The 13,981-nt window shown below is 47.4% G+C and overlaps 1 protein-coding gene across 2 annotated transcripts in view; it reads right to left on the bottom strand.

Moving 5' to 3' along the window:
• Window positions 1-512: 512 nt before the first annotated feature.
• LOC120927935 (MORC family CW-type zinc finger protein 3-like) overlaps window positions 513-13,981 on the bottom strand; it is a 95,688-nt gene continuing 82,219 nt past the window's right edge. For both annotated transcript variants that reach the window (XM_040338951.1, XM_040338952.1), the window contains 2 exons: window positions 4,941-5,065; window positions 513-1,078 (listed from right to left, as the gene is read on the bottom strand). In XM_040338951.1, coding sequence (XP_040194885.1) covers window positions 919-1,078; window positions 4,941-5,065 — 285 coding nt within the window. In that variant the 3' untranslated portion in view covers window positions 513-918. The remainder of the gene's footprint in view (window positions 1,079-4,940; window positions 5,066-13,981) is intronic.

Here is a 13,981-nt window from a genome sequence, read left to right as displayed (position 1 = left end):
TCCATGTTTCCTGCTACCGATTTTCTCAGACGTAAATAATAGACATAACTCCAGGATATGGTATACACCTCGTTGGCCTTAACTCGTAGTTTGCCTACAAATATTACAAAGTGGCTGAATTCCCGAACACACTATTAGCACCCTACAGACCGGACATCTAGAGCATAAACAGAAAACTTTTGTCCATTTTTAGGCAAATCATTTTTTTTCCCCAGAAATAAAATAATTACTTTAGCATGACCAGCCATGCTATTGGCTTAGTGCATGCTCACTGTGCTTTCAAGAAACCTGTAAAGGAAACAAATACATATATAGATATCTCAGGATGTATAGCTTACGAGCTGTGAAAGGTTCTGCTCAGTGTAGTTACTCTTGCGATGGCATGTCTATACACTGGAATCCATCTTTCACTTTGGCCGTAGTGCTGGCAGAGTTCAGATTTTGCATGACAACACTGTTTTATAATACAGCCCACCAGCAACGGGTAATAACAGAAACGGTGTAATGCTGCGTAAGGTTAAAAACACGGCAGTTTTATCGAATGTTTGAGAGTCAATACAATTTCTAGCTTCCAAAATCCTTGAATATTTGTAAAATTTTATTTTACCGCTCTTTTTTTTTTTTATTTGGCAATTTAAGCTTTAAAAAAAATACAGCAAAACATCTGGAAATCTGTATAAAAACTGAGGTAACAGTAGAGTGCATAAAACTTCTCTTGTATACCTTTTAAAAAAAAAAACAAAAAAAAAAAGAATCTCCTCTCGTATAAAATTTAACCATTAGTCTGCTTGTAAAGGTATAACGTGCCGATGCCGTGGAAGCTGAGAAATCCAAAAAGTTTGCAGTCTTCCCAGCCACAAGAGGGCAGCGTTTAATTCAGTTCAGGCAATCTGTAATTGCTCAATTGTGCAGTGAAAGTTACTCGTTCCCATTGACTTGTTTCTCTGCCTGTTCCAGGACTTGCTGTAGAATGTCATCAATCACGTCAACATCATAGTCCATCTCTCCTAAATTCAGCTCCGGCATCAGCATGGTGAGTAACTGGGCAGTGTTAACTCGGAGTGTTCGGAGCTTTGTGCTAGAAAGACAAAAATATTATATATATATATGAAACAAAAAAAATATATATTGCATAAAACCTAGTCTCACAAAGTAAAGCCGTCAAGACACCTCCAATATATTGCTGAATCAGCCAAGTAGGGAGTGACCTCTTGATAATTATGCACCACAAATACATGAAAAACGTTAGCAATTTTTAATTTCCATTTCTGCTTTAACCACTCAAGGACCAGAAGATTTACCCCCTTAATGACCAGGTCTTTTTTTTTGCGTGCGACGCTGTACCCAAACAAAATTGACGCTCTTTTTTCTAACAAATAGAGCTTTCTTTTGGTGGTATTTGATCACCTTTTATTTTCTGCGCTATAAACAAAAAAAAGCGTAAATTTAGAATATATTATATATATATATATATATATATATATATATATATATATATATATATATATATATATATATATATATATTTTTTTTTTTTTTGAGTGTTTGCTATAATAAATATCCCCAAAAAAAAAATATTATTTCTTTATCAGTTTAGGCCAATATGTATTCTACATATTTTTGGTTAAAAAAAAAAATGCAAGAAGCATATATTGATTGTTTTGCGCAAACGTTACAGTGGGATAGATTTATGGGATTTTTTTTTTTTTTTTACTGGTAATGGCCATCAATACAGCCTCACCTGTGCAAAGGAAGAGGTGAGCCGGCCGGATCATCAGAGAGTGGGGTTTGCCTGCTGTAATAGCTTTCATTTGCATTGCCGGTGTTCTGGGAGCTCACCATTACATAGTCCTGCTTGTCATTCAGGAGCTCTCCTCTGCTCCTTTATGCTCACTGGAGCGTTGAGCTGTGGAGTGGTAAGGAATGGCTGCCTCAGCGGCTCGCTGAGAGGCTGAGACAACCATCAGTCCAGGCACCAGGTGGCTCCAGACTTCCGAAGTAAGGATGACGTGGTGCCTGGACTGATCCTGGTGACGTCAGCAGAGAACTGACTTCAGACCGTTCTCCATTGACAACGGGTCACAGGAATGCAAAACGAAATTGCACGCCTGTGACCCATAGGAGAAGCCCAGCCCAACGAGGCTTTTCTCTAAAGAACTCATGCAAAAAAATAAATCTTCTGGTTTACAAATAGTTAAATCTCAGTAAAAAGGAGTATCGCCTTCTGGATCGCTGCTTCCTAAATACAATTTGCATTTTTACCGAGTATAGCTCCTGCCATTACTTCAGAGGCCACTCCTACTCTCTCTCCCCCCCGGCCACTCCTACTCTCTCTCCCCCCCGGCCACTCCTACTCTCTCTCCCCCCCGGCCACTCCTACTCTCTCTCCCCCCCGGCCACTCCTACTCTCTCTCCCCCCCGGCCACTCCTACTCTCTCTCCCCCCCCGGCCACTCCTACTCTCTCTCCCCCCCGGCCACTCCTACTCTCTCTCCCCCCCGGCCACTCCTACTCAGGGCCGTTTGAAGGAATTTGGGGGCCCCAAGCAAAATGGACATGGAGCCCCCCCCCCCCCCTGCACGCACACAAAGCCTACAGGAACCACAGCATAGTGATACAGTTTAAGTTCACCCACACTCAAAGACTGGTGCCCTCAACACAAACTGGTGCCCCCATCACAAACTGGTGCCCCCATCACAAACTGGTGCCCCCATCACAAACTGGTGCCCCCATCACAAACTGGTGCCCCCATCACAAACTGGTGCCCCCATCACAAACTGGTGCCCCCATCACAAACTGGTGCCCCCATCACAAACTGGTGCCCCCATCACAAACTGGTGCCCCCATCACAAACTGGTGCCCCCATCACAAACTGGTGCCCCCATCACAAACTGACCCCCCCACAGACCCCCCTCGATAGTAGACTCCTGTCCCCATAACAGCACTCCCCCTCCCCACAGAGCATTACCTTATTCACACTCGAATCGATGAGCACAGCAGCCCTGGACAACGGGCGGGACTTTTCATGTTAAAAGTGAGTGATTGATTGCTGGGACCGCCCCGCTGCGTAGCAGCCAATCACCCACTTCTTAACTTAAACAGTCCGGTGCTTTGTCCAGAGCGGCCGAGGCTCTCATATTGTGTGAATAAGACAGGCAGGGGGTGGGGCCCCCACCCCCTGCCTGTCTTATTCACACAAGATGAGACGTGGGGGCAGTGCTGTGATCTTACCAAAGGCAGGGACAGACTCGTGTGCGGCGCCCCTGCAATGCAGCCTGTGAATATAGCAGCAGGCAGACAGCTTGCTAGCTCGGGGCCCCAAGCAATTGCTTGGTTTGCTTGTTCTGTTGCGACGGGCCTGCTCCTACTCTCCCCCCCCCCCCCCCCGGCCACTCACAAAATGCTTTACACTGGGATGGACAAGAGGAGAGGAGGTGTGTGCCAATGACAAGACAGCTGTTGTGTAGGAGAACCACTAATCTCATGTTGGAGCACTTATACTGTAGCGAAAGCTATACTATCGGCGCTCCATGAAATCGTGAATTGTAAAATAGCAGGCAGTGATCCAGGAGGATGCAAACATCTACTGAGAATATATTTGCAACCCAGGTGATGTAAAAAAAAAAAATAGAAAAAAAGTTTTTCTTTAATGCAACTGATATCAATAAATGTAAACGTTTAAAAAATGTATTTTCTGTGTACAGTCCATTATATGTGTGTCTAAAGGCAGCGATCTTTTGTCATAACATATACAGGTTCTGCTTCCTGACTAGTAGTGCTGCACAATGACTGCACTTCACTGCTGACTATCAGTACAAGTCTATGGATCAAGTCTGAAAACAATAGGCTTTCTATATAAGCTAATTGAGCTCATAATACCAGACACACAGATGACCTCTAAAAGGGAGCTAAACTCTGCATACAAAGTATAAATTATCTGAATATGATACCATTTTTTTAGATACTTCTATGGAACATAGTAGTAGAGTATTTGTCACAAATATCAATGCTATTTGGATACATTGTGTCTGGTGAGTTTCAGTTCATTCCACATGCTGCCGATAGGGTTTATTCAGGCTTGAATTTTAGACCTTATAATGAAAAATTAGGCGGCTTCTATGCTCTGATTGGACGAGGTGGAGAAATGTGCCGTTATCATCATGATCTCCACTTCGTTCATTCATTGAACACCTTGCATTCATAGAAAAACACAACATAAGGCGTTCTATAAATGGCAGCAGTGCCAAGCGAGTGAACTTCTTTGGTCAGTGTGCAGTGGGAAAAGCACTCGGCACAGGACCCAGAAGATTACCACGATGACTGAGGCAAATGTCAACTGCCCCACCGGTCCCTCTGGGACCAAAGCTGCAACAAAAGTAAGGTTGCGATTAAAGTGGAGGTCCAACCCAAAACAAAAAAAATATATATATTATCTTTTTACTTAGCAGAAATTGCAGTTGCTAGGCGGATCTTCCTAATTTACCTCTTCCTAGTCCGTGGCAGGTCTTCATCCTTACGTTGCCTTCTGGGAACTGTGTGTATCCCAGAGAGCAGCCGCCCATTCATACAGCGCCACAAATCTCACGCATGCGCAGTAGGAAACGGGCAGTGAAGCCGCAAGGCCCATTTCCCTTAGTGAGGATGGCGGCGCCGGGACCTGCCACGATCGGCCTTGGGGGGGGGGGGGGGGCGATATTGCGGGCACCTAGGACAGGCAAGTGTCCTTATTAAAAGTCAGCAGCTACAGTGTTTGTAGATGCTGTCTTTTAAAAAAAATAAAAAAATCGCGGGTGGAACCTCGCTTTAAGATAATTCCGGGAGCTTAGCTTTAGTTGTCACTACTGTAAAGCCCTAGCCGACGTTCAGAGCAACCTGCGGCACGAAAGTGTGCAATGAGGAAAACTAAAATAATAAAGACAACATGCAATAAGCTGGAGATACCTTTCATCCCTCGATGTACTGGCTAAGGCCGAGTTCTGGATCTCCTTCTTTAGTTGTTCCACTTTAGTTTTAAGTCTGCCATTTGCATTATCCAGCTTACATTTCTGTTGCTTCAGCCGCTCAATCTAAAAAAGAAAAAGAAAAGGAAAACCGACATGAAGACGGTCCTGTTCATAGTCCTATAAAGAGTTCATATATTTAAAATATATCAAAATAATTAGTCCCGATAGAGATCTTCATCCAGTGCATGAAATTCCTTCTGCTAAACAATCGAGGATTAGGAATAAAACCTGGAAGGAAAAAAAATTGTTCCCCTGATTGGACATGGTAAAGAGGCAGGGTAGTGACATCACATTCTCCACAATGTCCAGTCACAGGGAGTAATAAAAGAAATTTCTTGCCACATGAACAAAGGAAAAAATTGGATTTTTTTACTCACCGTAAAATCCATTTTTCTGAGTTCATGGACGGACACAGCAGCATTGACCTTAGGGTTATATACCTTCTAGGAGAGACTAGGCAGAAAGAAACCGCACTTTAAGTGTTAAAAACACTTCTCTCAGTACAGCACCTCCCAGGGGGCATGTCCCCCGGGTACATCCCACTCTCTGGAACATCCAGCCTCAGTTCGTAGACAAGCAGTACAAACAAAGGAGGGGTGGGTGCTGTGTCCGTCCATGAACTCAGAGAAATGGATTTTACGGTGAGTACAAAAATCCTATTTTCTCTTCCGTTCATGGACGGACACAGCAACACTGACCTTAGGGACGTCCCCAAGCAGTGTAAAAAAAAAAATTCAAGGGATGGGAAAAAACACAGCAAACCAAGCTTCACGCCAAACAAACCAGAGTTCCTCAACGGAGGAACTTCAACCTTAACCACTTGACCACCGCCCCATGTCAAAAAGACGTCCTGTTTTTAAAGTTGAATATCTCAGGAACGGCAGCAGCTGCTGCCACAAACGAGATATTCATCTTTTCAGGGGGCGGTGGTGTACACGATAACGGCGGTCTCCGCGGCGGATTCGCCGCGAGATCGCCGTTATCGGTGGCGGGAGAGGGGCCCCCCACCCTCCCGCGCCCTCCGCCGCTTACCGGAGCCGTCGGTAGCGGCGGAGGGGATCGGATGTGTCCGGCAGCTGAGCGGGGACGGGACTGAAGGAGAAATCTCCTTCACCCGTCCTCATAGCTCTGCTGGGCGGAAGTGACGTCAAAACGTCAGTCCCGCCCAGCCTCTTAAAGAAACTTTTTTTTTTGTCATTTGAAAAAATGAAATTTTTTTTTTTTTGCATTTAAGTCTAAATATGAGATCTGAGGTCTTTTTGACCCCAGATCTCATATTTAAGAGGACCTGTCATGCTTTTTTCTATTACAAGGGATGTTTACATTCCTTGTAATAGGAATAAAAGTGATCAATTTTTTTTTTTTTTTATTTCAGTGTAAAAAATTATAAAACGAAATAAAAATAAATAAGAAAACAAAAAAAAATTTTTTTAAAGCGCCCCATCCCGACGAGCTCGCGCGCAGAAGCAAACGCATACGCGAGTAGCGCACGCATATGAAAACGGTATTCAAACCACACAAGTGAGGTATCGCCGCGATCGTTGGAGCGAGAGCAATAATTCTAGCCCTAGACCTACTCTGCAACTCAAAAAATGCAACCTGTAGAATTTTTTAAACGTCGCCTATCGAGATTTTTAAGGGTAAAAGTTTGACGCCATGCCACGAGCGGGCGCAATTTTTAAGCGTGACATGTTGGGTATCATTTTGCTCGGCGTAACATTATCTTTCACAATATATAAAAAAATTGGGCAAAATGTATTGTCTTATTTTTTAATTCAAAAAAGTGATTTTTATCCAAAAAAAGTGCGCTTGTAAGACCGCTGCGCAAATACGGTGTGACAAAAAGTATTGCAATGACTGCCATTTTATTCCCTAGGATGTCTGCTAAAAAAAAATATATAATGTTTGGGGGTTCTGATTAATTTTCTAGCAAAAAAATTGTGATTTTCACATGAAGGAGAGAAGTGCCAGAATAGGCCCGGTGGTCAAGTGGTTAAACTGCCGCCTGTAAAACCTTGCGGCCAAAAGAAGGCACCCGAAGATGCACTCACATCCACCTTGTAAAATTTTGAGAAGGTGTGGATTGACGACCAGGTCGCCGCCTTACATACCTGCAAGACAGACGCTCGATGACGGAAAGCCCAAGAGGCACCAATCGCCCTGGTCGAATGCGCCGTGACCTGAAAGGGAGGCGCCCGCCCCTTTAGGGCATAGGCCTGGAGCACGACCTGTCTGATCCACCTAGAAATGGTGGCCGACGAGACCGCCAGACCTTTTTTAGGACCAGTCACCGACACCAACAGTGAGTCTGACTTCCGAAACGGAGCCGTAGCAGACAAGTACACCCGTAGGGCCCGAACCACGTCCAAGGAATGCAAAGTGGCCTCCTTCGGGTTTTTCGGCCGAGGACATAAGGATGGCAAAACGATGCCCTCATTATTGTGAAAAGCCGAAACAACCTTTGGAAGGAATGATGGCTGCGGCCGCAGCACTACCTTATCCTTATGGAGCCTTGCAAGTAGGGAGCCTTGCAAGACAAGGCCGCCAGTTCAGATACCCATCTGTCCGAAGTAATTGTCACCAGAAAAAAACACCTTCTGAGGCAGAGTCAGCAAAGGAATCTTCCGAATGTCCTCAAACGGAGCTTCTTGAAGCGCCGAAAGAACTAAATTCAAGTCCCATGGAGGCAGTGGAGGACACACAGGAGGGGCCACATGCCGGACCCCCTGCACAAACGTACGCACCAAGGAGTGCGCCGCCAAGGGTCGCTGAAAGTAAACAGCTAGAGCCGAGATCCGACTCTTAACCATACTTAAGGCGAGAGCCTGATCCACTCCACGCTGTAAAAACAGCAGAATCCGGGACATCGCGAATGTACGGGGGTGCCACTTCATCTCTCCACACAGAGATGTAGGCCTTCCACGTACAATGGTAAATCTTTTGTGAAGTGGACTTCCATGCTCGTAGCATGGTAGAGATCACTGAGCCCGACAGGCCTCGGTGCTTCAACACCTGGCTCTCAACAGCCACGCCGTCAAAGCCAGCGACTGTAAAGCAGGGTGAAAGATAGGACCTTGCGACAGAAGGTCTTCTCTCAGGGGTAGACGCCAGGGAACGTCTGCCACCAGACACACCAGGTCTGCGTACCAGGGACGGCGCGGCCAATCAGGATTGTTGGTATTCCCTCGGCTTCCACCCTGTGCAGCAGGCGAGGAAGAAGCTGAAGGGGAGGGAAAGCATATATTAGGCGATAGTGACCAAGGCGCCACCAGCGCGTCCGACGCGTCCGCCCACGTGTCCCTCGACCTGGTCACGAATCCTGACACCTTCCGATTGAGACGGGACGCTAGAAGGTCCACGTCTGGAGTGCCCCGTTTTTGGCACAGACTCTGAAAACACCTCCGGGTGTAGCGACCATTCTCCTTGGTCTAGCTTTTGGCGACTTAGATAGTCGGCTTGCCAATTCAGCACCCCCGGAATGTACACCGCCGACAGAGCTGGAACGTAGCTTTCGGCCCACCGGAGGATGTGCGCTACTTCCGTCGCTGCAGCCAAGCTTCGTGTGCCCCCCTGATGATTGACGTATGCCACAGCCGTGGCGTTGTCGGACTGGATTCTGATCGGTCGGCCTTGCAGACCCCGAGACCACCTGGAGAGACAACTTGATCGTTCGGAGCTCCAGTACACCGATTGGAAGGCGGGACTCCTCCCGAGTCCAGCACCCCTGGGCTGACTGGACACCCCAGACACCCCCCTCAGCCAGAGAGGCTGGCATCCGTCGTGATCACTATCCAATGACACGGCAGAAACGATTTCCCGGTCCGGAGTACCGGAGATGTCAGACACCACACTAGGGAGGACTTGGTCAATCGACTCACCCGAATCTGGTAATCCAGAGACGAAGGAAGTTTGTTCCAACGTGACAGAATCTCTTTCTGTAACACTCAAGTGTGGAATTGGGCATATGGAACTGCCTCGAAAGAGGCCACCATCAGACCCAGCACTCTCATGCAAAAGCGAAGCGACACCCATTTCTGGGCCGCCAACCGCTGCACCGCAGATTGCAGAGTGTGCAGTTTTTCCACTGGGAGAAAAACTCTTGCCTCCGAGGAATCCAGGACCAACCCCAGATATTCCAGCCGCTGAGACGGTACCAGTACTGACTTCTGGATATTCAGCAGCCAACCGAATTCTTGGAGGGTCTGATGGGTGATAGACACATCCTCTTCTAATTCTGAGCTTGAGGAAGCTCTCAGAAGAAGGTTGTCCAGGTATCCCACGATAGCAATCCCGTGCTGCCGCAGCAGGGCCAGAATCGGGGCGAGCACCTTGGTGAAAACCTGTGGTGCCGAAGCCAGGCCGAACGGGAGGGCTACAAATTGAAAGTGGTCCTCCCGACCGCAAATCGCAGAAACCTCTGGTGTTTCGCGCATATTGGGATATGCAGGTACGCGTCCTTGATATCCAAGGATGCTAGGAAATCCCCCTGATGGAGCTCCGCTATTACTGAGCGAATCGACTCCATCCTGAATTTTTGCACTTTGACAAAACAATTGAGGGCCTTGAGGTCCAGGACTGGACGGACCCCATCCTTCTTGGGGACTACAGATTGGAGTAAAACCGCTGAAACCGTTCCATTGAGGGAACCGGCACAATCACTCCCCTGACCAGAAGATCCTGGACAGCTCCTGACAGATCCTCCAGGCCATCCGGAGGAAGCTGGGAGGGAAAAAAATCTCTTGTTTGGTGGACAAGAGAACTCTATCTTGTACCCCGAGGAAACTACTTCGCAAACCCAACGGTCAGAAAGAAGAGACCTCCACCGAGCCGCAAATTCGCGAAGCCGGCCCCCCACCCGAGATGTGGGCGGGGCAGACCTTCATGCGGAGGCAGGCTTGTCCGCAGGCTTGTTGGGCTTGCGGTACCAGGGGCGCTTTTGCCTTTCAGTGGACGCCTTAGCACCCTGGAAACGAGTGCTCTTACCGCCTGTGGCATCTTTTATGATGTCATCCAGGGACGCCCCAAAAAGCCGTTCACCCTTAAAGAGTAGGTCCACCAGGGACTTCTTAGAGGACTGGTCCGCAGACCAACACTTTAGCCACACAAGGCGGCGTAGGCGGAGGCGGAGGCCCTGGAGAGCAAGGGGACCGTATCCAGGGCTGACTCACAGACAAATTTCAGACCTTGCACCAACTGGTCGGCCAGGTCCACACAGAGCTCAGGAGCGACACCAGAGCCCCGGCAAAAACCGGTCTCACCGCCGGCCCCACCACTGTGAATAAGAAGCGGGCCACAGCCTCAGCTCTCTTATCTGCGGGGTCCTTAAAAGTGGGAGCCCCTTCCACAGGCAACGTGGTGGCCTTGTTCAGCCTGGACACCGGAGGGTCCACTGACGGAGGAGATACCCTTTTGGGGGAGGATTTCCTAAAAAAGTGGGTAACGGACCGCAAAGTATTTTGGTAGTGCAAAAACCTTCTGCGCCCGATCCCATTCCTTGTATAACAGTTCATCAAGATACGGAACACAAGGAAACACTTTTGCGGTGCGGGGTGGCTTGCGGAACCCAAAGGGGACCGGCATGTCTGATGCCTCCGCCAAATCCTCGTTTTTGAGTTTCCCGCACCGCAGTGATAAGAGCTCCAACAAATTCCTTATCCTGCTTTGACCCTGAAGCAGAGTCATCCTCACTGTCCGCGTGGGCCAAGTCTGCATCAACCGACATGACAGAACCAGAGCCAACTGCAGAAGCAGCACCTGATTCTGCGTCAGAGACATCCCCAGAAGCAGGCTCAGGGAGGGGGCGCTTTTTACCCCCCATCTGGCCGCTTCAATCCTGGCAACAAACGCTTCAAGGACTGCCGTCATAGCATCCAACAAGGCCACAGGAGCAGGGGCACTAAGGGTTAACTCTGGCATGGTTGGGGTAGAAGCCTCTGGTTCAGACTCCATGCTGTCCCACCTAAATATGCCACCTTAGCACTGCAGAAAAAACGGGACCCACCGGCCACCCTCCCGGCTGTCACAGAGAGCAGGGGATCCCCGGGGACTCACCACCCAGAACCAGGCTGTACCACTGTGCAGAGCTAAGAGTGCTGTCCGTGCTGTGTCGTTCCCTCAGGAAGAAAAAACTGCGGTGTTGGCGCCGTTATTCCAGACACTAGAGGCCAAAACTTTTCCAAGATGGGGCCGACATGCAGAAAAACAGCATGGGGGCTACAAGAAAATGGCCGCCGACATATAGAACCACGGCTCCGGAAAAATGGGGGCCGTACACGTGTTAAACACACAGTGAAAGCAGACACTGTCACAGCACCAGCACAATAAAAAACACAGTACCCCACAGCAGCACAGCCCCCCGGCAGTAGCAGAGCCCCCACTCAGGTGGACCCCCCACCTCACAGCCGCAACCCAGAACGGAGAAGGAGGGAGAGGAAGGGAGAGAGGAAAGCCGGGCAGACCCTCAGTCGACCTCCCCAGGAATGCACCAGCCGAAAACACCCTGCCGAGGCAAGGGGATACTACTTACCCATCCTGCGACCACCGGCTGGAGGCATTTCAGACAGACCCAACTTCTGCAGGTAGATATGGCATGGCTGTCGGCCCGGCACACTGTGACACAGCCATAAAGACCGGTCATATGCGTGCCCTGAAACATGTAGTTCACCGGCCGCCCCTGGAGCAACGGGGCATGTCGTGGACGGCCTAGCTAAAGACCGGCACACGCTTGATGGCCAAACATGGGGGAACTACAAGGATCAAGATCCAACCTGTCACCCAGTCGGCAGTTGTTAGTAGATGCCAGGATCCAAAAACGCAAGAACAAAAACAAATAAAAGCGAAAAAATATAAATTAAAAAAAAAAAAAAATCTCCAGGAGCACATGGGCTCCAGAAAGGCCATGTCTTCTCCTGACACTAGGCAGATTAAAACTGAGGCTGGATGTTCCAGAGAGTGGGAAGTACCAGGGGGACACGCCCCCTGGGAGGTGCTGTACTGAGAGAAGTGTTTTTAACACTTAAAGTGCTGTTTCTTTCTGCCTAGTCTCTCCTAGAAGGAAGGTATATAACCCTAAGGTCAATGCTGCTGTGTCCGTCCATGAACGGAAGAGAAAACAAAACATTAAAGTGATTGTTATTTTTATTTAAACATGTCATACTTACCTGCTCTGTTGCAGTGGTTTTGCACAGCACAGCCCCTTCTCAAGTCTGTCTCTTGTGCTCCCGGCCCCTCCCTCCTGTCGAGTGCCCCCACAGCAAGCAGCTTGTTATGGGGGCACCCAATCAGAGTTGCAACTCTGTGTGTCCATTCAGACACAGAGCTGTGGTTTGGCCCACCCCCCCTCTCTTTCTCCCGATTGGCCCAGACGGCCGAGACAATCGTGGACATCGCTCGACAGAGATGGGGCTCCAGCACACAGAAGGCTTTTTATCTTAATGCATAGAATGCAATGCAATTTCCAATTTAAAAAAACAGACTGGGCAGTTTCTTTACTGCAGAAGAGAACAGCAATGTTTCTCCTGCAATGAAATAAACCTACCTGCTCAGAGAGTCTTCTGTAGAATGTACATAGAGTTGCGCACACTCAGCTCAATTTACATGTTGACAGCGTGTGCGCCAGGATGACTGCACTCCTGAGCAAGTGTGGAAGTGACATCATCCTACGTCAGACAATCACGATGGCCAAAGGTTGGCACTTGAAAGAAGCCATCCTTCGATTTTGCTTTTAAATGTCCTAATTTCTTCTGAGAAATCCTCACTTCCTGTTCTTCTGTCTGTAACTACACACAGTAATGCAAGGCTTTCTCCCTGGTGTGGAGAAAGCCTCTTGAGGGGGAAGGGGGCGAGTAGGAGGGTCAGGATGCTCTCTACTTTGCAGATAGAGAAAGGAGCTGTGTGTTAGTGGGCGTCCTGACACTCCTGCTCACCCCCTCCCAAGAGGCTTTCTCCACACCAGGGAGAAAGCCTGGCATTACTGTGTGGAGTTACAGACAGAAGAACAGGAAGTGAGGACATTTAAAAGCAAAAAAGGAAGGATGAGGTAAATGAAGGAGGACTGCACTAAAGGTAAAGGAAGCCATTTAGGGAAAACAATTTTTTACCTTTACATCCCCTTTAAATCAATAGGTATCTATTAGTTACACTTTCAGGACCGGCTCACACCAGCAGCTTTTAATGGACTATAAAACAGCACACAGCACTGTAAGCTTGCTGACATTTCATCAAGTTCCACTATCTGCAGTGCGGTGGATTGTGCCGTACCACCCTGTGCTGAATTAACCACTTGACCTCCGCAAGGTTTTACTCCCTTCATGACCAGAACATTTTTTGCTATTTAGTGCTGTGCTAATTAACTGCCAATTGCTCTGTTATGCAACACTGCATGCAAATTAAATTAGATCTTGTTTTCCCCTACACAAACAGAGCATATATATATATATATATATATATATATATATATATATATATATATATATATATATATATATATATATATATATATATCTATCTATATATATATCAAAATGTAAAACATATTTTCCATGTTATAAAACATTCAATAAAAAAAAAAAAAAAAAAAAACATTTTTAGGCCAAAATGTATTCTGCTACATGCCTTTGGTAATAAAAAAAAAATTCTCAATAAGTTTATATTAATTGGTTTGTGTGAAAGATACAGCATCCACAAACAATTATGGTACTGGAATTTTAACAGCCATGACCCTATATTGTAATGGCAGTGATCAGCAACTTATAGCGAGACCTGTTATGGCACTAACAGACCTTGGCTGGGAGGTACACTGACAGACATCAATAGTGACACTAATACATCTCTATGGAGCGTCGGATGTCAGCGGAAACATGTCTGCTGACATTCGATCCACTAAAATCAGACGGATCAGATATATTTATTAGGGAAGCACCAAATGTTTTTTTTAGTGCGGAAAATGAAAAATACAAGATGCCAAAAACCGAAAACGAT

The sequence above is a fragment of the Rana temporaria genome, chromosome 2 (genome assembly GCF_905171775.1).
Source record: "Rana temporaria chromosome 2, aRanTem1.1, whole genome shotgun sequence".
NCBI lineage: Eukaryota > Metazoa > Chordata > Amphibia > Anura > Ranidae > Rana > Rana temporaria.
This window is presented reverse-complemented; position numbering and strand designations above follow the sequence as displayed.